At 36.4% G+C, this 24343-nt stretch overlaps 1 protein-coding gene across 8 annotated transcripts in view; it reads right to left on the bottom strand.

The window, feature by feature from the left end:
• Window positions 1–24343, bottom strand: part of Cyrib (CYFIP related Rac1 interactor B) — a 114281-nt gene that overhangs the window by 9740 nt on the left and 80198 nt on the right. For 4 of the 8 annotated variants that reach the window (XM_042699923.1, XM_042699921.1, XM_042699924.1 and 1 more), the window contains 3 exons: window positions 14350–14432; window positions 7842–7963; window positions 2315–2420 (listed from right to left, as the gene is read on the bottom strand). In XM_042699923.1, the coding sequence (XP_042555857.1) occupies window positions 2315–2420; window positions 7842–7963; window positions 14350–14422 (301 nt within the window). In that variant the 5' untranslated portion in view covers window positions 14423–14432. Of the gene's footprint in view, window positions 1–2314; window positions 2421–7841; window positions 7964–14349; window positions 14433–15311; window positions 15397–24343 lie in introns of those variants that run through there. The other 4 variants (XM_042699922.1, XM_042699927.1, XM_042699926.1 and 1 more) reach the window with 3 other exon arrangements.

Here is a 24343-nt window from a genome sequence, read left to right on the forward strand (position 1 = left end):
TTTTTTTTGGGGTCCAGTCATGGGGCCTAAACTCTGGGCCTGGGCGCTGTCCCTCAGCTCTTCAGCTCAAGGCTAGCACTCTACCACTTGAGCCACAGCACCACTTCCGGCTTTTTTCTGTTTGCTTATGTGGTGCTGAGGAATCAAACCCAGGGCCTCATGCATGCAAGGCAAGCGCTCTACCACTGAGCCACCTTCCCAGCCCCCATAACTCTACTATTAAAGTACAAGATTAACAAATACTGTGTTCAAATGGAAATACTTATATTTCATTTAAAAATAGAACTATTTCAATTGTAAGCTACAAATAAGTAAATGGTAGATTCTAAGAGTTAGGCAGTGATGTGACATGAACAAATGCCTGATTAATAAATATTAATTGATAAATTAATTTCAGAGTCAACCTTGACTTAAAAAATAACAGCTACTTATGAAGACCATATGAGCCAATATTAGCTGTGCACGTAACAGTTTCTTATTTAAACTTTCACTATCAAGTATGACCTAAGCATTACAGATAAACTAAATTCAAAAGAGGTAACAACTAGTACATGCCAGATGTCCTGTTTTTTTTTTCCTTGGGGGGGGGGGGGGGGGGGTCCGGTCATGGGCCTGAACTCTGGGCCTGGGCGCTGTCCCTCAGCTCTTCAGCTCAAGGCTAGCGCTCTACCACTTGAGCCACAGCGCCACTTCGGCTTTTTTTTCTGCTTATGTGGTGCTGAGGAATCAAACCCAGGGCCTCATGCATACAAGGCAAGCACTCTACCACTGAGCCACCTTCCCAGCCCCATGCCAGATGTTCTTGACTCTAAAGTCCACTTAAACTCTTGTACCAAATAAATCAACACTCTACCTAGCCTTCTGAAACCTTACAAAATACTACTACAGCAGGTATTTCTTACATATTTATGTGTTATGAACTAAGCTTGACATTCTGAAAACATTATCTCTCATCTACACAGTAAATTCAAGTGACAGATATGGTCATTTTTTTCAGGAAATCAGAAAATTCGACTGTTTACTCTGGGTCAAGTACTAGGGAAACAAAGACACTGCCCACACAGAGCCTTCTTACACAGAGGAAAAAAGACTATAAGTCTGGATACAATATTCAAACTCAGAACAGTAAGTAAAGTGATCAAGACCACAGAGATAATCTGTAGCAAGCATGAGCTATTATATCTCCAAAGCCTCACATCTATTTATCATTAATGCTCTTGAATCCATACATAATATTCTGATCTATCAGATTTGCTTATCCATTCTTAAATCACTAACTCAACAAACACTAAGTCTCTCTCCTGTGAAGTAAAGAAATGTGTATCCTGTTAACAAGTAAAACAATAAACATTATTAACCGGGTTACTGACCAAGAGATAAAGTTTACTCATAACTTTACAATCTGGAAGTTTCAAGGCTCCCAATGACAACAGGAAAATTGGTAGTGTTTTGCTGTATCTTGTTACCATACCCCTCTGGTGGAATGTAACAGCACAGCACTCCTGACGAGACATACTTCATTAGACTAATTCATTCCAACAGTTAAAAGATAGGAAGGTATTTAAGTCCAACCAGTTTAGTCTATTCTCCAGTTACTCTTCTTCCATTGAAATATGTTTAGTAGAAGCTGAGCCATCTAGAGAATGTTAACTTCAAATGCAGCTAGAAACTAACAGCACAAGAATCTAAATACACAACAGTCAAGATAACTGACCTTTGCTGACAAGTTAAAGAGAACTGCAAAACCAGACAACCAAGATACTTCATCAAAAGACAAACACTATAAAAGAACTAATTTTTATGCTTAGGAAAATAAAGCAACATTTATTTGCAATAAGTAAGAGAGAATTCCAAAACTTCTAACTACTCTGTGCATGTAAGTTGAATGACAGAGTGCTTGCCTACCATGTGCAAAAAAGCCCTGGGTTCGACTGCCAACACTCAAGACACAGGACTCCCCAACAGTCTGTCTGAAGGCCCCTGGCTTGTTTATTTAAATTTTGTCTAAGAAATTATATAGGAATGGACTTGTACACTTAAGAGACAAATTCTACCATGTGGTCTCTTATGCTAATATCCTTTAGACATTTCCTATTGAAAATATAATTTGTTGAGGAAATCAGTCTAAGTAATCCAAAGCCTAGGGATAATGATCAATAGATTACAATGTGGTCTTAGAACCTGTTTTAAGTATAGAAGACATACTCTATCAAATTCACTATTTGTATTGTGAACGTAAAATACTCTGGAAAGCCTCTGACTCTAATATACATGTTGTCACCATTAAGTCATAATTATAAAACTTCCCACTTACCTAACCTCTGAGAAAATTCATAAAATTTCTTTAATTTGCCTACTAATGGAACAACTGCACCCCATGCCTTCTCTTGCAACTTCTCATCTGCTGGATGCTGAATTGCCTTTAAATCCAAAAAATAAAAAAGTTTAAGACGAAAACAAAAAAATCACCACAGTGTCATTTTACACTAAAATAAAGGCTTTAGCCAATGTCAGAAACTCTAGTAGAATGTGTAAAATATGCCGTAGTGGACTCAGGAATGCCAAGGGACCACCTTCACAAATCACAAATACTTTAAACTCTACAAAGTGTGTTTGTTAACTATATTACACCATGGTGTCTTTTAGATCTGCAAAAATACATTTTATATTGGTTCCAAAAATCACAGACAGTAAATACACTCAGCATTTCTTCAAAAAAGAAGCCAAACAAGGTAATATGCCAACTCTGGGAACAGGTTAAAAAATAATCTATAAAGCTCTTAGAAACCTGGCAAATATTTAATAAACTTAAATTAACCTGAAAAAATGTGATTCAGAAATTGTCACATACAACCACTGCATATAACTAAATTCTATTCTGGATTTTAAGTTTCTTTGGGTTTTCCTGAATAGGATGAATAACTAGTTTAAAATCTGAAAGAAACAGAAGCTAGAAACCCTAATATAAACATGCCTTTGTATACATTCTGTCTTTTAGACCATAGGCAATCTTTTCTGACTATAAGGGGTTATTTACAAATAACCCTTTTGCCTACAGATGCTTTCTTAATCCTTTATAGAACTTAATGCTTTTTTTGAATAACCTGTTTTACTTTCTCTAACAACTTCAACCTAACCATATCATTGGAAAGCTGAAATTCAATTAACAAAGGGCTTACATATAAACACGAGCAAGTATTAGCATGCCTAGCTTTTCGTACTGTGATTCTTTTTGAATAAAAACAAAAGCCGAGAGAGCAAAGTAAAACTGAACCCAGATAGATTTTAAAGGATGCTGTGAGTAAATTAACTTTAACACTGCTTAAGCAATTTATTCACTTTTAGGAATTTTCAAATTTTTAAGTATGAGTAAACTTCTTTTCTTTTTCTTTTGAAGACAGAACTTTGCCATTAGCTCAGATTGGCCTAGAACTTACAATTCTCCTCCTTCAGGCTCTCCAGTGGTGGGATTATGGGAATGTATCATCAAATTTTCTTGATAGTTTTCTATAAACTTCTTTACTTTTATTCTTTTTTTTCTTTTTTGTGTTGGTCCTAAAGCTTCAACTCAGGGCCTGGCTACTGTCCCTGAGCTTTCTGGCTCAAGGCTAGCACTCTATCACTTGAGCCGTATCTTCACTTATAGCTTTTATGGTGGTTAACTGGAGATGAGTATTACGGACTTTCTTGTTGGGGTTAGCCTCTAACCATAATCCTCAGATCTCAGCCTCCTGAATAGTTAGGATCAGAGGCATGAGCCAACCAGAGCAGCTGACTTTATAAAACATTTTTGAATGATGCTTAAATACAATATGAACTCAATCTTAGGTTGATACATTGTGATGCTGAAAATCAAACATCACAATTTATAGTAATCCTAATTTCATATCATATTATTATGAATATTTTAGCTGCTGATACACCTGAAAAAAATCTTCAGATCCTCAAGCCCAAACACAATATTTTATAATTAGTATAAATTTCTTTAACTGTTTGCAGGAAATAAAGATAAAAATTAAAATTTTATTTTCATCTCTTAATCAGTCCATCCAAGTTTTCCTGAAGGATTTTAGACATGCTAAATAAAAGTCAATGCATTCTCACAATGTAAAAACACTGCAGCCAACATTCACTCTTGTGAGTAGGGCTCCCTATTTCCCTGGCTCTGTTTTGCCTGGATTTACAACACTAGGGGTGTGTCATAACCAATATTAAATTTATGGTTCTCCTCAAACATTTGGTGCCTGTTTTGTGGCTATTAGGTAAGGATTTTGATCAACACTCAATTATTTCCAACATGCAAAAGGACATTTAGTAAGTGTCAATGGTGAGGTTATCATGGAGCATTTCAACACTAGTCAAACTATTAAGGACATACCCTAACATTAATAGAAAGTTATTTCCCTCCTTTGAAGTTTGTTAGAGTATTTTATGTATGTATGTATATATGTATGTATGTATGTTTGTATATTTTATAGACTATGTCTTCCATCCTATCTTATTCTATTCAAAAATATTATTTAGTATATATTTATTCTGAATTATTAGCTTATCAGTAGGAAACAGTTTATATTAGGAACTGTTTACATGTATTATTTAACTTCTACATTCACAGCAACTAAGTTGCTTTCTCATTTTTTGCTACAGTGAATAGGGAGCTAGAAAAGATTTATACCTTCATACTTCCTCTTGAATTATAGTTGCTTAGAACACAATTTCCACAACACAAGAATATAGTCATTGTAGAGTCCTTATTCTCTATAACTTGGTATGCTGACCTCCAAAAAGACCACCAGCTAACAGTAGCATTTGCACTGAGAGTATTTTTTTCTCCATAAACCAATCAAATTTCTTGGGTATGATTTATTACTTATTGGTTGCTTTACTATGTATTAAAAATATTATAATCACCAATCTGTGACAATTCTTTAAATATATATTTAAATATACTCAGCTTTTATTTGTATGCCCTTTTGAGATTTTTTTTCTTGTATTTAAAAACTTTTCTAGCTGTGTTATTTACACATCAATATATACATTTCCAAATCAAAATTTCTTCAGGTCCTAGAATAGTTTAAACATCTGACACCCAGCAAGAAACAGATATAGAATAAATTGCAGTTTGAATGTTTGAACTTATATACCTTCTTTTATTTACCTATGACTCATCTTTAATTCCTTTATCAAATAGTTTATAATGATGGCACCTTTGTAATAGGTCTCAGGGCCTGAGACCTATTCTTTTTTCTCTTCACTTTGATGTGTGTGTGTATACACATCTTAAAAAAAAACAACACTTTGAAGTTGGGCACCTGTGGCTCACAATTATAATCTTAGCTATGCAAAAGGCTGAGATCTGAACATCATGGTTCGAAGCAAGCTGGGGCAGGAAAGTCCATGAAACTCTTTATCTCCAATAAACTACTCAGAAAACTGGAAGTGGCACTATGGCTCAAGAGGTAGAATGCTAGCCTTGAGGAAGGGAGGGGGGGGGAGCTCAGAGACAGAGCCCAGGACCAAAATTCAAGTCCCAAGACCAGCAAAAAAGAAAGGAAGGGAAGGGAGGGGAGGATAGGAGGTGGGAGGAAGGGAGGGGAGGGGGAAAAGGAGGTGGGAGGAGGAGAGGGGAAAGTAGAAAGGGGAGGAGGGGAAGAGGGGAGGAGGGGAGGGGAGAGGAGAGTTGAGGAAGGGAGGGGAGGGGAGGGAAGAGGGGAGGGGAGGGGAGGGGAGGGGAGAGGAGAGGAGAGGAGGGGAGGGGAGGGGAGGGAAGAGGGGAGGGGAGGGGAGGGGAGGGGAGAGGAGAGGAGAGGAGGAAGGGGAAATTGCAGACATCTGAGGAGAGGCTAGGCATTCAACAGGAAATGAAAAATGAAAACTCCAAACAAAAACGAAGGAAGTAAGCATTGTAAGACATGCAGGGAATATCCAGTGTAGTACAGCACAGTACAGTATAGTGGTAAAAATGAATTTATAATTTCCCTCAGTAAAGTATATGGACAGATGCTAATCTCAACTAAAAACTCTCCCATTCATCCTTACATGAACACCTGCTCAATAATTTACTGTCATTTTCTGTTGTTTTGTTTTTTTTAACCTCACCAAATGTCAGAAGAGAACTCAAGCTGGAAAGGGACTATAAACCTAAAAGATCCATACTTGATGACCTCTGCACTGTTTGTTATCCAGAACAGCACAAGCAAAATGGAAAATAAAGTGAGGGGGCCAAGCATGGTGATACAAAAGCCTGTAATCCCAGCTATTAAAGAGGCTGGACCGTAGGATGGTGATTCTGAGGCCCTCTATGATAAAGGCTTTTTCAGAGAGTGAGATTCTATCTAAAAATCCAACTAAAAACAAAAGACATAGGGTGTAGATCAAGTGATAGTGTTTCTCTAGCAAACTGGAGACTCTAAATTCAGCCCCCAGTAGCCTTCCCCACCGAAAAAGAAATGTGGGAATAAGAAAAGGATTTTCAAGCCCAGAAGCTACATAGCTTCTTTGGGAGGAAGAAATCAGTACAAGGGGGCAGGGGGGTGGGGGGTAAGGGGTGTAGGAAGAGATTGAAGATGTAATTATGAGAAGGGATAAAGGAAAAGGTAATATCCAAAACAGGATGCAGAACAAAGGTAATGAAGTTGGTGTGGTAGAGAAGCAGGGATGTAAGCACACTGTGAAAAATAGAAGGAATGACAATGGAAAGGACTAGAAATCTGGCTAAGTTCAGAGGTTGGGAGAGGAAAGCTGAAGGGCACACTACACTCTACTTGGCATCAGGCATTAAAGAAAGGAAGTAAGGAGGAGGCTGAAGGCGGTGACCTCACCACCTGGGGCTCCTAGAAAGCTTAGGAAAAGCAAAGCAAAGCAAGATGAGTATCCCAGGAAAACACAAATTTCATTTCAAATATGACTAGTGTAATCAAAGTAATAAAGCTTTAAATTGGTTTGGAAGAGAGAAGGAAGATAGGGAGTGACTGGTACATTGTATGCAAACATAGATATGTCAAAATGACACCCACTTGAACCCTAATGATGCTAATAAAAATGTGTGTGTGTGGGGAGGAAAACTGCATTGAGATATGCCACAGTTCCTGGGATGGCTATTATCAAAAAAAAAAAAAAAGACAGTAATTGCTGGGAAAGATGTAAAGCAGTTGAACTCTGGCACAGGGTAGGAGCGTAAAATGCTGCAACCAATTTGGAACACAGCATAGAGGTTCCTCAAAAAAATAAAAATTGCCTGCTACCAGTGTCTCACACCTATAATCCTACTTACTCAGGAGGCTGAGATCTGAGGATCATGGTTCAAATCCAGACTGAGCAGGAAAGTCGGTGAAACTCTTAACTATAATAAACTACCCAAAAAAATCCAGAAGTAGAGCTGTAGCTCAAGGGGTAAAGCTCTACCCTTCAACAAAAGCAGCTCAGGGACAGAGCCCAGGCCCTGAGTTTAAGCCCAGGACCAACACAAAAAGAAAAAAAAAAAAATCTTGAACACAAAAGCTTTTGTGGCTCAGGTGGTAAATGTTAGCCTTGAGCACAAAGAAGCTCAGGGATAGTCCCCAGGCCCTGAGTTCAAGCCCCAGGACCAACAAAAACAAATAAAATTTAAAAAAATTTTTTAAAGCTTTAACATGTATTAATAAGTACTGTTCTCCTTTACCCTCACATATCATTGCAGTCATTTCTGAAAAGTAAGGCCAAATGGTCTTCCTTCAAATGTATTTCATATGAAATATGAATAGTATTTCATCATATGTATAGTCTAAAGTCTAGAAAACAAATAGAAGTGAGAACTGAGACAGAAAATTTTATTTACTAGACAGCAAGAAGGTGGCTTTTACCTCTCGTATTTCATGGCCAGCTCCTCTGTATGATTGTAAGTCTTCCAAGATGCCTTCTGCATCTTTTAATACTACATTCACCTGATTATAAATTTCCTTCTCAGATTCTGTAGGCTGGGCATCTAAATAGCAGGAAAGCACAAGAAAATTTACAGTGACATGAATTTTTTAAATACATGCATAACACTAAGAAATTAACAACCCAAATTTCCAAAAATGAGTTACATTTTAATGCAATAGAAATACAACTCTATAAAATTATCTGGCTCATCTATAAGACTGACACTACTTTACTTTCCTATAAAGTTTATTTTACTCTTAACAACAGGTTTTGATGGAACATTGTAGAAGCTTTTCAAAAAGTAGTTTTTACATGTTCCTTTTTTCTAGGGGTCATTTAAACTGTCTCAACAAATATGATCATATAGGGCAAACAAGGGAGAATATGTGTATTTAAGACTAAGCCCGTAACAGTATCATAGTATTTCTCTACTAATGAATACAAGGTCAGGATTCCTATGTAAAGGTGTTAAAATTACAAAATGCTTCAGAATTTTCAGGATGCTGAAAATGAGATACTTTAAACTATACTACAAGACTACTGCTTGAATTTTGAAATGCTAAAGTAAACCTAATTCCTAAATACCTGGTATTTATAGTGAGGGAACAAAAGAATTACAGTTACAAAAACCATCACTGGGGACACACATGGGCATTTCCACCATCAGTGGTATTAATGTTATTAATCATAGAGCATATGCTAATAGTAACTCAATCTGGGTTTCTCTCTGCTAGACTTTAGGTAACAGAGATTCTATTTTTAGTAACTTGGACATGTTATCTTTAAAGACAAATCTTAATACATTTGTCTTTCCTAAATCTTCCCAACAGAACCAAATCCAAAACTGCAGGTAAGGCATAAAGCTAAACTTAAGCTGGTGGGATTACTCCATGGTAAAATTTTTTTTATCTTATGAGAGGGAAAAGAGGCAACTGAAATTTGTAAGAATAGATTAAGAGCAGTTCTGAGAAATCTTTGTTTACCAACCATATAAAGCTAGTGCCTAGACTTTCTGAATTTTTCACCTTTCTAAGGTACACAATGATCTAATATTTACAACTTTACTTAGGAAAATTTTTCCAGGAAACTTACTCCTGGAAAATTTCTCTTAGGAAACTTATTCCACACATTAAATGAGGAGAAAAGATGCCTTAAACTGTAACTTGACTTTATACTCGGGGCAGGTTATAACTTGGTTCTACCTGTTAAATCTTACTATTAGTCCAAAGTACACAACATATTTTTTAAACAATTACAGCATTAAATTTGAAATCAACACATATAAAACAGTACAGCAACAATAAGAGAAACATTCATTCATATGCAAAGCCAAATATTTAAAATTGTGTTCATGTATCTATCTGTTCCCTTATTTTCCAAATTTCTTTTCAGAAGTTACTGTCTTTGAATAAAAACACTCTGATAAGATAATTGCACAAGAGAAGTCAATTGGTAAACTAAAGCTATGTCCAAAGCTACAAAAGCTTACTGCAAATACCAGTGTTGCAGCTAAGTGACTACATGTTTTCAAACTCAGGGACTGTCATTTTAATAACATGTTTTCACATTCTGCCAGACTACATTTTCCAAAATAATAGACACACACTTGAATGAAGCAATCGCAAAACTTTATACTTACACCAGATCGGCAGAGAAAAATACTTTCTACATGCAAAAATGACAGTTTTATACTTTTTCATATGGAATTGTGGAACTATAGACATAACATCAATAGTGGAAACATATTATAGTTTGAATTTATGAAGTGGGAATTCATGACAAAGGACAATATTTTAGCCATTATATATCAAAGGCATTTGTGTAAATAAAATATGTATTTTTGGTGTGGTGACTAGTTATTAACATAAAAATGTGACATTGAGACTTACATACAAACAAAACATTATCAGCTAGAATTAAATAGACCTTGTAAGTAGTTCATGACTAGTAAAGATTTAATAAACACTAAGAAATTTATAAAATTTCCCAAGGGTGGGAAAAATACCCAGCACCACACTGATTAAGCCTTTTTAAGACTGTCACAGGAAAGTCACATTTATAATTTTGAAAGCTGCTGAAGACTGCTGTAGAAATGAAGACAAACAAATAGCAGACAAGTAAGCACTACTGTACTGAAAGCAAGTCATGCAAAAGGCTGAGATGCCAGGGAAGGAAAAAGATTTTCCCCCAAAAAAATGGCATTACATAATGCAACCAAGACTTGTCACTTTGATTTTTTCATTGCAAAGAATGGCTTCACTACCTCAAGAAAACGTATCATTAAGCCTATTAACAAAAGGATACTCGGCTGATTGCAAAATAATGCATCTACTATTGAGAGTAGACATAGATTTCTTATCAAACTTAAGTTTTAATAGCTTTTAAGGAGAAATTAGGCATGTTTTAATTGTTCTTACCAGTAAAATATTTTAATAAATACACACCAATTTCCTATAGGGACACAATCATTAAAATTAACCTAAAATTGAGGATATGTGATCAAAAAAAGAATAAAAATTAGCTATGAAAAGAAAAATTTTGAAAAAAATTTAAGCCAACATAAAAATTATAATTGTGAGACAGGCACTGATGGCTCACGTTGTAATTTCAGCTATTCAGAATGCTATGATTGGAGGACTGCGACTTGAATCCAGTCCAAGCAGGAAAGAAATGTCTGGGATACTCTTATCTCCAATTAACCACCAAAAAGCCCAAAGTAGAGCTGTGAACTCAAGTGGTAGAGTGCCAGCTTTGAGCAAAACTCAGGGCAGCACTAACACCCCCCCCCCCAAACAACTGTAATTGTGTAAGAGAAGTTTCCTGCTTTAATTTGGTATTCATTCTCTCCATAACTATTTACAATCTATCTCCATAAGTTTCATTAAGGCAGGGACCAAAATGAGTATTATATACTACTGGTATAGTATCCAAACTACATATGAGTAGTGGATTTTCTATAACATTATTTAATGAATGAGAAGGTATAGACATAAGTAAAGGAGGGCCCAAAGCATTTTAATCCCTGATCAATTTTGTGCACAGTTTTACATAAGGAAAATTACCTATGCTACCAGAATGAAGTATAGGACAAATGCAATTGAAAATATGAAAAGAGATAAAATAGAAAAACTAAAGTTAGACTAAAGAATGTGTGTCAATATTTTTAAATAATTGGGAGGGAGACGGGTAACACAAAAAGATGTTAAATAGGAGCAATGTATGACTAAATGGAAAAGGCAAAGCCGACAAAGAATCAGAGAGGAGACTCTATTCTCATTTATAAAGGCCATTTCTCTATTTACACTTCTATTCTGATCTACCTGGGTATAAGTAAAGCATATTTAACTATAAATACCGAACTTGTATCACTTATAAAGCACTCTGGTAAGGTTTGGAATGGGCACAAATCAAAGTCTCTCTTGTCCCATGAACTAGAATTAGTGAGCCTCTGGATAAAAGTACATTGCTCATTAGAATAAGTTACAAACTAACAATGTTTTCATATAGTAGAAAATTTCAAGAATTAGAAGAGGCTTTTCAGGTCTCATTTAGTGTTTTTTTTTTTCTTAATGATTAGATTCATAGCTACTATGCCTGATAGGACAATTTTGGGCTTATAACAACCATTATTTCATAAAATACAAATAAAATCTTATCACCTAGGTAGAATTTAAGAAAAAAAATTCCTCTGTCTGAAAAAACCATTTCACTGAACATGAAATTGCAAAATCTAAGATCTTTGTTCAAGTTCCTGTTTCCTGTGTCTCTCATCAAATTAGTCTGAAATATCTGAATTCATCCTCCAAAAAACTAGTGAAACATCAAATCAGAAAAGCCTCTGTGCTTGTTCACTCTACTCATAGCTAATCCCTTCTACTCTAACCTCTGAACGTAAACAATGTAAATAAAACTGAGCTTGTATGTCTATCTGTCCTGCTAGACTCAGAGTGTCCTCAAGGCAGATGTTAGCCAGTTACCTTTACATCCCCAGTACCGACTGCCTGGCATATAGTAGCTAAGCTATATTCACTGAACTTAAGTGATTGGAAGGATGGAAAAAGAGAGAGAGTTAGGGAAGAAGTGACTTAATTTAAAAGTTCATTTTATACACTCTAACTAGAATTTTGTTTCATGGAATCCATGAAATCATGTTTCAAGTGCAAACAAATACTAAATTTGTATACAATCTGATGCAAGAATACAGCTATACAGACATATAAATCTATATTCCTCATTTGTAGAGATGGTGTACTCAGCTAAATTTAGCCACTTAGAATGATGAAAATAGTGTAACTAATTTATTAACTACCTCATGTAGTTTTTAATAATGTGATTTTATTTAAATTAGCAAATAGATCTGGAAAGTTTGAATCTGGTATAAAATAATCTGAACTGACCCATCTAATTGGTCAAAATCACTATGACAACGTTCTCATGCACCGACTATTTTAAGATACGCAAACTGATAAGTGATTAAAACAAACACACAAAAAAGCGTCCAGTAATGTTAGAATCTAAGTATGAAGTAATGAGTCAACTCTTGTCTGGCATATATATATATATGTATGTATATGTATATATATATACACACACACACACACACACGTGTGTGTGTGTATGTATGTATGTACATTTTCACTAAATTTCACTTGTAGAGTATCGGTGCCAACTGAAATTTTGCACTGGCTGACAGAGGCAACAAGTATTTAAACATTTGTCTGCCTTTCAGAAGTTAACATTTTATGCCTAATTCTACATTATTAGTTATTAATGTTGTAATTTTGACCTTTTTCTGCCACTAAATTAACTACTTAAATTTCAAGAACAATGGTGCAACTATCAAAAGACTAGAAAGTCAAGATCTTAAAAATCTTTCAAGTTTTTATATTTAAATTCATGCTTCCCACTTGACCACAACCTAATGCTAGTTTTATAAAAAGATCAAGTGCCAAGTCTTGAACAAGATCTTGACTGTATCAAAGCCAAGATTCTGCAAATGTAAAGGAATCTGGGACAAAGAAGAAAAAGAAGAAAGAATAGCAGAAAAATGTACAAGACCAAGATTGAAACAGATGCAAATAAGCTAAAGTACAGCTTTAATGTAAGTTGCCTCATCTGAAAGAATAATCTTCAAGTCAGCAATTTGCTTAACATCCCCAAGCTGATTAAAATTCATGCTAAACATGCACTTAAAAGAGCAGTGGTAAATTGTTGAGAAGGGTCAAGAAAACTAATAATCATTTAATAACGTTTTTCTCAATTTAATATGGCTTGATACTAGCATCACTACTCCTTACTCGCTTGCACACAACCCCCAGATAATAAGCAATCATTTAGTCATGTAATACAAGAAGATAAACAGCAGCGATCATAAAATATTCTGTAAAATGGATCATGCCATAAACTGACAGTTTTATATAAAATGCCCTGGCTTAAAGTAAAAACATTAAGTAAATGATTCATAGAATAAATTGTTCTTTTAAATCACAAAAATTGAATTAAAGGTGGTGGAAAAGATAATGCCTCTTGGCATTTAAGGGTTTTGCTTTTAAGATTAGAAAAAGACAAACTTTAAGCTTTTAAAAGTCTGTTGAAATGTTTTAACCAAAGAATGTGAGGGAGCACACAATTTAAAACCTAAAAGCTATCTCTTCACCCTTTCCTAACAATTTTCTAAAATCAGTTAAAATAGCAACATTCACTTTAAACACCAGTATCTTTTTTTTTTCCAATTTGACAACCAGACAAGCTAAAGCAATAACCAACAGCCAAAAAAAAGCAAAAGCTTTGCAGCATGCAGAGATCAATGACACTTACCTGCCACTCTTAGACCATACTACAATAGGTCATGCAACACAAACAAACAGAAGGCAAATTACTTAAAGGTCTGTGAACCTATTGTTTTGCTTTTTATTTATAGAAAGTAAATCCTTAAGTAAATTTTAACTTTCAAATTATCTGATGGTTTAATAATTTAGGTTCACACTTACCTTTTAATATTATGCCCAAATTACTGAGCTCTGAATGGCCTTCATAAAGAGAATTTTACTTAAAGTACTTTAATATACACAAAGTAACTGAAGCCCAATCAATTTTTGCAACTGCAAAGACTTTTCCCAAACAATGCTTTTATTAATGAATCTTGAGGTAGTATTTGTCTTTTTCATTAAGGTTCTTTTCATGAAAATGTTTTCATTAGAGCAGGTCTCAAATCATAAAATCTCCAATTTTAAGAGATATAAAATCTCATACAAAAATCAGTCATTTTATCAAAATTAAATCTATAAAATAGGATTTCCAGTTCTAGAAGGCACCAGAATTCTATTAAGACAATTCATAGCTCAGTCATGCAAAGCGATTAAAGATGAAGTGGAAACATTCATTTAGTGCAAGACAAACGCAGTCTACCGCAGGCAAAGAGAAATAGATATAAAATCATCTTCTCACTTTCAAAATCAAGGAAAAAATTTGGCCCCTGTTCAAGGTCTGTGCATGTCAAAACTTTAAGAAGATTCCCCATGTTAAGGTACCTGTCAAGACAAGAATGAGAAAAGAGAAAATATCCCTTTATAAAAAAGAACATCTGAAATTTACTTAAAAAAAAAAAAAAAGTAAGGGAAAACGTTCATTAGGCCATGAATTCATCCTTCAGGTTACCCAGACTGTGCTCTGGAGGCAGCATACAGTGTTCTCAAGATGTTGATATGTAGGACCTAGAGGTGAAATATGGTTTTTCCTGTACACAATGGCACAACTGTTGCTCTAATTCCTCTTAAAATTCTCCAAAGACAAGTTTCATTAATGGCCTTATAATGAAAAATTCTTTAGTATTCCAATAGTGCTAGGATTCTGAAAAAGAAATTTCTGATCAAGAATTACATCTGATTTTGGTAACGTAGCAGTAAACAATATGTCAAAGTCAAATATTAAGAGGTTTGGCCAAAGCTCACCTTTGCATCTCATCTTAAATCAGCAGAATTATAAATAAAGCCTACTTCCTGAATGCTTTTAAATACAGCATGTGTTTCTAATCAAAATTGATTATTAGTAATATTTGTGAAAGTTAATGTATTGATTTGGATATGCAGCACAATTTTTATTTTTTAAAGATTACAAACTGGCATAGTCACTAAAGCATACTACTAAGAATATTCATCATAAGGCTACTTGCTTCATGGACTAATGAAAAGACATCACTGGCTACAGACTCAACATGATTTTAGCAAATGAGAAACTGAAGAATTATACATATGATGGTGATGTTTGCCTATGATTAAGGAAAAATCATGCAAAATTTGATCCCCATGTTTAATTAACAAATTCTCTGACTGGCCTTCACTGTGGTGTGAATATAATTAATCTTTCACCTTTACCATAAGCACCAGCTGTGAAGGGCTAAAGAGACTTACTTTCAAAGTCCAAGAAAAAATGTGCTGCATTGTGGTCTATGTCCCTGGTTAGCACCTTAATGAGATTACCCATGCCAGCAAACCTAAAAATAAAAATGGCAACATCATTTAGTTCCAGTAAAAAATGTTAAGCAGAGGCCTGGGATTCGGCAAAGGCTGGCTTGCTCATAATTACCAACAGGTGCGGGTTTATATGCTCCTGGTAGTGAAAATTTGGAACAACAAAAGTGCATTTGGCTGACTTTATAGCTCCTGTCTTGCCCCATATATCAAAAAGTTACATTAATCAAACTGAGAAAAAATGATTAATTTTTACATGCAATTTGCAAAATTTACATTCTAGTATCTATGTTAATGTTGTTCCTTTAAAACCTGTGACAACCTAAAGTAACATCAGTACTCAATCTTTCAAATAAGTAAATATTGAGACCTTCAGTTTAAAATAGGGGTATTTTCCTTCTTGCTGAAACAAATCCTATCGGTAATATAAAGAAAATAGTTTCCAAACTACATTTTAACCATTAGACTGAAGAAAGTTTACAATTAATGACCCATTTAAAAATTATCATACAAACACCAATATTTCTTATATCTTTCATCTTTTAAATTGATCAAACTTTGCTTACCTCTTAGATTGAATATGCAACTATATATGGTATATAACTTAAAAGTTAGCACAAATAACACATAAGGAGCCAACAATTATAAAATTTAAAAGTTTGCAGAAGAAAAAAGTAACATAAGGCACTTTTGGCATAACTCTTGCCTGAGAACATGCCATTACACATTGAAGATAATAGGAACAGTATCAGGAACACTCAGGAAACCAGGCTCAAAGTTGGAAGTTGAAGACTACAGGAAAGGCGGGCCACGTAACAGAGATAGATGTTCATTCCCTCCCGCCCTACCTCCAATTGCAGTACAGTTCCCTCCCAAAAACTGAACTGCAGACATATGTAAATGAAACAAAAACTTAAAAGCAACAATATGCTTATTAGCGAAAGAAGGGACTTTCTACCTCCATTTGAGGTTTGAGCAGCACTATCATCTGTGGTTACCAGGGCTGCCTATCCACTCCTCCTCCACTACTTCCTAACATTGGTTAATGTTCTTGTCCGTTTCCCGGAGGAAACAAATATGCAGGTATAACAGTAACTTGTTAGAAGTCAAAGTCTGAGAGACAAAACAAATTTCTCAGAATTTGTTTGATAAATGTGAATGATAAATACTAAGGGATCTTTCTTTTCAAATATGCACTCAAGATCTATCTTCTTATTTAATACTTTCATTGCATATTCCATGTTCTAACTGTATAATGTTTTACCTAAGTGGATTAGCTAAAGCTAGGTTAGCTGAAAGAAATATTTAAATTTTCATTATATATATATATAATTTATAAAGTTTTATGCAAAGTTTTCACGTGTAAGAAAAGATAAGCCTTTTCTCCTATATCATATCCAAATTACCTTGAACTCATTACTAAATTTTTATTCAATACATTTTTGAAATTTTGAAAATTCAGCATTCCACTGTTTTTATTTGTAAAAGCTTTCAAAGATATGTGTAATATTTTTTTCTAAATACAAATTTCCTAACAAAAACTGAAATCAGATATATATATATCAAAACTGTAGCTAAGCTGGGTGCTATAGATCACACTTGTAATCCTAGCTACTCAGAAGCTTGAGATGTGAGGATCACGGTTCACAGACAGCCCAAGAAGGAAAGCCCATGAGACTCTTATCTCCAATGAACTACCAAAAAGCTGAAGTGGAGGCTTTGGCTCAAGTGGCAGAGTACTAGCTTTGGACACAGAAGCTCAAGGATAGCATCCAGGCCCTGAGTTCAAGTCCCTGGACTGGCACAAATGAAAAAACTATGGCTAGATGAACAACCATATCTGCAAAAGCACTGTTTGTTTTTGACAGGAAGAAAGTAGTACATATTCAGTGTTGAGTTTAATCTATGGTATCAAATCAGATTCCAACTGTAGCTTACTAGCTGTTTTATTTCAAATATGGTAGGCAGCTTCTTTGGGTTTCATTTTCAGACTGGTACAACAGAGATGATTACCTATCATTATCAATAGTTTACTGGGAGGGTTTGACAGATTAAGCATTGACCCTAAGTGTCAAACACACAGAAAGCTTTAACAAATAAATGGTAACTGTTTTCATATTGCAAACCAAAGATCATAAAGTCACTTCTAATTCTTAACAATAGCTCTACTCCTTTAATGCAAAACAGTCTTCAATTAGTCTCAAAATTCCAAATCATATCATTTGTGTCAAAAATACTCATGAAGCCGGGCGCTGGTGGCTCACGCCTGTAATCCTAGCTACTCAGGAGGCTGAGATCTGAGGATCGCGGTTCAAAGCCAGCCCAGGCAGGAGAGACCGTGAGACTCCTATCTCCAATAAACCACCAGAAAACCGGAAGTGGCGCTGTAGCTCAAGTGGTAGAGCGCTTGCCTTGAGCTGAAGAGCTGAGGGACAGCGCCCAGGCCCAGAGTTCAAGCCCCACGGCAGACCAAAATAAATAAATAAATAAAGTGTTTTAAAAAAAAATACTCATGAAAACTGGTGACTTATACCTATAATCCTAACTACTCAGGAGGCTGAGATTTTAGAATTGTGGTTCAAAGACAGCTGGGGCAAGCAAGTTTGTGAGAATCTTATCTCTCCAATTAAACTACCCAAAAAGCCACAGGTAGAGCACTGGAAAAGCTCAAGGACAGTGCTCTCCCCCCACCTCTCCCCTGCTCCTCCCCCCAATTCAAGCCCCACCCAGGACTGGCACCAAAAAACAAAATTGCTGACATGCTGTCCTAAAATGAGTCCTCAGAACAGAAGACTATCAACAGGTATCAGAGGCAGAAAGGAGTGATTATGGAGTTCTTTATCATACATACCACCCACCCCTCAGAGAAAATGACCTGTTCCTACTCTAGCCTTGGATAATTTAGAGTTTCTTTTTGTTTTATCTCATATACCAACATTTAGATTGACAATGACTGTTTGTCTGGCATAGTGTTTGTCAGCCCTAGCACTATTTATGTTTTGGTCTAGATAATTCCTCTATTGTGGAGGTCTGCCTCACCCTGTAGAATACTTAGCAGCCTGCTGGGACTCTACCCACTAGATACAATCAAAAATGTCTTTGTTAGCCTGATAGAGTTAGTGGCTTGAGCCTGTTATCCTAGCCAGTTTGGAAGCAGAAATAGGGGAATGTGGTTCCAGGCTGGCCTGGGTATAACTGTTCATGTCTCCATCTCACTCAATGGCTGCATGCAGTGGTATTTGTCTATCATCCTCAGGAATATGGGAAAGCACAAATAACAGCATACCTTTGAAAGTGATTTATTTTCTACCTTTCCACCTACCTTACCCTTCTGACATACTTACTACAATCTGAATACTGTTTAGTGTCACTTTTCCTTTTGTCCAGCCTACTACCATAACAGCTACAATTATCATGTGCATCCTACCATGTGCTCACTACCATCACACAGCTACTACGACGTGCCCTGTATCATCACACTGCTATATGGCTACTACATACCTACTATCTACTATGTGCCTACTACCTCCCACCTCCCACCATCACACAGCCACTATGTGCCTACTACCTCCCACCTCCCACCATCACACAGCCACTATGTGCCTACTACCTCATACCTACCACCATCACACAGCGACTATGTGCCTACTACCTCCCACCTCCCACCATCACACAGCTACTATGTGCCTACTACCTCCCACCATCACACAGCGACTATGTGCCTACTACCTCCCACCTCCCACCATCACACAGCTACTATGTGCCTACTACCTCCCACCATCACACAGCGACTATGTGCCTACTACCTCCCACCATCAAACAGCGACTATGTGCCTACTACCTCCCACCTCCCACCATCACACAGCCACTATGTGCCTACTACCTCCCACCATCACACAGCGACGATGTGCCTACTACCTCCCACCTCCCACCATCACACAGCTACCTCCTAATACCATGCACCTACTCCCACCACATGCATACCGCCACACAGCTACCATTTCCATGTGCCTACCTCCACAGCTACCACTACCACGCAATAACTCCCATGTGCCTCCTACTTGCGCCTACAACCATCACACTGTTATCACCACACACTACTATCTACTACCCTCACATGGCTACCACCATGTGGTTACAGCATACTACTACCATCACACGCACACAGTTACTTCATACCTGTACCTATCACACAGCTACGACCACCATTGTGCTTACTACCATCACACGGTTACCACCACACACCTTCTAGCGTCACACAGCTATTGCCACCACACGGCTACTACCACCAGCACACTGCCACCACCTCATGATTACTATGCACCTACTACCACACACCTACTCTCATGTGCCTACAACCTTGTTCCTACTTCCATGCACCTACACCCACAGAGCTATCACCCTGTACCTACTACCACTTCACTGTTTTTCCTGTCCCCACAATAGTAAGACTGGCAAATGTCTGTCATTACTGCTTTCTACATTTTCAATTCCAATTCTCCTAACTCATTCCTGTCTGTCTTTTATGCATTCACAACTACGCAGGTATCTCTGTAAGGTCACTGAAACTTGCATCTATCTCAATTCAAAGGGCAGTTTTCAGAATATCAATAGCTTTGCACTCAATTCATACTCCTTCTCAAGATACTTTCTTTATTTGACATTCTCCAAAAATCTCCTCAGTTTCAAATCTACTTCACAGTTTTTCTTTTCCAGTCTCCTCCTCTTTGAACTAAATACATTTATTCCTCCTATGTTAAAATAACAACATACTTTAATTCTCTTTTCCCCTCCAGCACCTTCCCCAATCCATTACTTTTCTTTGCAAGTAAAATTCCTTTAAAAAGGTCACTGGTGTATCTTAATGGTTTCCCTTATTTGCAATATCTAGTATATGTCTGAGTCAAGCAGAAAAGGTCAGATAAGTTGATGTTAGGGAAATGAACCCTAAGATATGTATTCAAATGTTTTTTTTCTTTCATGCGATTGTTTCTAACACATTTATAAGATTATTTCTTTGTTGCTTTGTATGTCCTTCCCCCACGATATAACCCCTGCTTTCACTGTATTTGATGTCGGTATAATTTGTGGAGGGGAAGGGGAAAAACAAATTGTCTAAATAGGGATACAGGTGGACCCACTGCAACAATGAGATGTACAAGTTGTTACGTTGAAAACGAACTTTACAATGTTGGTGGGGGGGGGGGGGGGGGGTTGGGGGGGGAGGATTGGGGGGGGAGGATGGGAAGGGGAAACAAAGGAGAAGGCTACAATGCTTGATAAGAAATGTACTCATGATCTTGCCCTTGTAATTGTAACCCCTCTGTACAGTATTTTCACAATAAAAAAATAAAAATAAATAAAAATTAAAAAAAGGTCACTGGTGTTCATTGGCTTTTCTTCTTCTCCTTCACTATCTCTTGGCTTTTGCCCCAACCCCACATTACTGAAATCACTGGACAAGTACCCAGCATGCTCTTAGCAACATTCTAATGATCAGTTCCTACATCTTCATCTCACCACCTGTCAAGATCATCAGTCTAATAGCCACTGCCTCCTTAACACAGTTTTGTCATTATGTCTAAGGAAGCTGTGGCTTCTCTGTTCCACCACCCTGGTCTGTGACACTATTGCTTCTTGCCAGGACTACCTCACCTCCTACCCTATACAGATTCTTACATAAAAACAAAGTAATCTTGTAAAAATATAAATGGTACCACATTTTTGACCAGTTCAAAACTATGCAATGGTTAGACACAGAATAAAATCCAAATTTTTACCAATTCCTATAAAACCCTATATCTCTCAGTGACTTACTCTGTCCTCGTCTCCTGTCACTGTGCAGTATTCATGTCTGTCTAACCACAATGACCTGCTTGTAACTTCTTCTAGACCATGGCCAAGGTTCCCTTTCTCTTTGGACCCTTTGTATCTGCTTTTCTGCACACTTCAATGGAATTCTTTCCACAGACCTTCCATTGAGAAGCACTTCACCAAGTACCTGTTGGCACCTGCTCAACCAGCCAGATCAACGGCGTTTCTAAACGCATTAACAGAACTAGATGCTTAAAACATTTTTCTGAACAATTTATGCAGAGAAAACTAATTAAACTAGAAAGACAGGTCAAAATTAATTATGTTTTGCTACATTGACGGTATTTTAAAGACTAGGATAACAGGCCACAAACAGTACATATAGTAAGCTATGAAATCAAAACATGGAAGTAAACCACAACAACTGTATTACATTGCTATGGCATCTGAGTTTGATTTAAAGATTACTGGTACTCTCCAAGACCTCCAGTCATTAAAGGTCAGGCCACCTATGCAAATTATGGTCGGAGCTGTACACTGGGTGTACAATGAAGGGTGTAGGAAGGGCTGGTGAAAGTCCATCAGTGAATACCATAGGAGTATTCAGAATGGTACAAGATGGGAATGTTTAAGTAATAATAAGGGAAACTACATGCATATATTCAGTATAGATACAACTACTATCCTGAATACTTTCATCAATACTAGTTGAATATGCAGAAGTGGAACATGTGGACAGACTGCTGACTGAATTTTTTTTAATTTTTTTTTATTTTTTATTTTTGCTTATGTGGTGCTGAGGAATCGAACCCAGGGCCTCTGGCATGCAAGGCAAGCACTCTACCACTGAGCCAACTTCCCAGCCCCTGACTGAATTTTTTTCACATGTCCTCTCTTCTTCTTCTATTTGGTTAACCTCTCAAAATCCCCCAACCAATTTCTCTTCCTGTCACCTCTCCTAAAATAACCAGTACCTGAAAAGCATGTTTCCTTTTCAACAATTGTTTTTTACTGTAAAGATACGTATTCTTGCCAGGTGCCAGTGGCTCATGCCTATAATCCTAGCTTCTCAAGAGGCTGAGATCTGAGAATCATGGTTCAAAGCCAGCCCAGGCAGGAACATCCATGAGACTCTTATTTCCAATTAACCACCAGAAAACTGGAAGTGGTGTTGTGGCTCAAATGGCAGAGCATTAACCTTGAGCTGAAGAGCCCCAGGCTCAGAGTTCAAGCTCCACACCAACCAAAATAAATAAATAAAAAGATATGCATTCTTTTGAGTTTCTTTCTAGTTGATATTTTTATTTGCATTTTCAGTAAAAATGAATGCATTTTTGCATTTTTCTGTTAAGTGTATATTAATTTCGTTTGTCTCCAGTGCTAATTGTTATTCTATTCTCTTTCAACCCCATATCTGCCTTTTCAGAGAAGGGGGGCTATACTGCTAATACTCTGTATTACTGGGATTGATAAGCTGTAAGTGATACTTCCCAGACATCCTTACCAGCTGAGTGCTGTTAGGTTGTGTTATAGGAGGGACTGGCAGGTAGAGAAAGCCAGTTGGGAGATGTTAGAAGTTATTCAAGTAGTACAAATAGGATAATGCCAGTATCCAATGCCCTGATTAGAGGCAGGTAGAGCCTATGGGTTCCAGCATGGTAATAGTGAGAGCTCATCTCTCTCATTATTGTTTTCAATGTCTTCTATCTCTTCTTCACTTTACTCTTCCAGCCTACTATCTTTGTAATCAATCCTCTTTATAAAATTCTGTTTAAAATTCCTGAGTGGTACATTTTCTGAACTTGACTTTTAGACATACTACCATTCATCTTCCCAAGAGTTTAAGAAATTCTGAACAGAAATTCTAGACTAGCAATTCTGATGCTTATATACAAGGGAAATACTTCCTTCTCTTGGTCTCTAACATATCTAACATTCTCTTGATGGTACCATTTGTGGTAATAGTACAATTCTCATCTTTGTGGCTGTGCTATAAATGAAGTAATAATTTTTCATAATTGTCTTAGCTATTCTTGGCCTTTTATTCTTCATGTAATTGTGAAATTACAACAAAAATTATTGAAAACATTTTGATTTTACATAAAATGGATCTACTATTCTGAAGCAAACTGCTATCATTATAATAACTGTCATTTTGCCACTTACTCTATACTATATGGGAAACAACCACGAACTTATTTTCTAAGGTTAAACCATCCTTTCATTTTGAGGATCATCTATTTGGTCATTTTATTTATTTAAATTATTATTTACTTTATTGTTATTCTAAAGGTGATTACAGGGATTACCATTATATAAGGCAAGTAATGAGAACATTTCCTTTTGTTACCATTATATAAGGCAAGTAATGAGAACGTTTCCTTTTGTATAGTGTCTTCCCTTCCCTTACTCTTCCAGTCCCTCCCTCACGTCTTTACCCACGAGTTACACATATAGTTCACTTTCATCAGTATCCAGTGAGCTACACTGCTGTACTTTTTACCCTTTTCCCCTCGTTTCATTTTATTTATGTATGCACACATACACACTCATTCCTAAATTTGGTTTACTTAGCTGTTTCCTTCTTTTTTTGTCTATTCACTTTTAGAACATGGGTCTTGCTATGTCACCCAGGTAGGCCTCAAACTTGTAACCCTCTTGCTTGAGCCTCTGGAAGACCAAGATTACAAGCATGCATCACCAGGCCCAGTCCTATGTTTGGCTTTCTAATATTCCACTTTCGATTATACTGTAACAATGGTCTATACCTTTTCTCTCTGTACTGGAATAGTTTTGCTTTCAACTCTACTTTTTACATAAGTTCCTTCTATTCCTTGGTACTGTTTACTAATAATAGAACATGTTAGTTTTTCAATGAGTTTTATAGGAAAGTTGATCCAAACACTGAAAAAGTCTAAATCATCTTCATATTTGGAACTCAAGTCTCTAGCATTCTGTCACACAACCAGTTTCAATGTACTTTTTCTTGCATGTTTAACTTTTCTTATTTATTTGATAGACTTTTAATTTTTTTGTCAAAGTGATGTACAGAGGGGTTACAGTTACATGCATAAGGTAGTGAGTACATTTCTTGTTGAACTTGTTACCCCCCTTCCCTCATTTCTTTCCCACTTTCCCTCCCCCCTCAATATAATGTT

The sequence above is a fragment of the Dipodomys spectabilis genome, unplaced genomic scaffold (assembly GCF_019054845.1).
Source record: "Dipodomys spectabilis isolate Male_0828 unplaced genomic scaffold, ASM1905484v1 ptg000264l, whole genome shotgun sequence".
Taxonomy (NCBI): Eukaryota; Metazoa; Chordata; class Mammalia; order Rodentia; family Heteromyidae; genus Dipodomys; species Dipodomys spectabilis.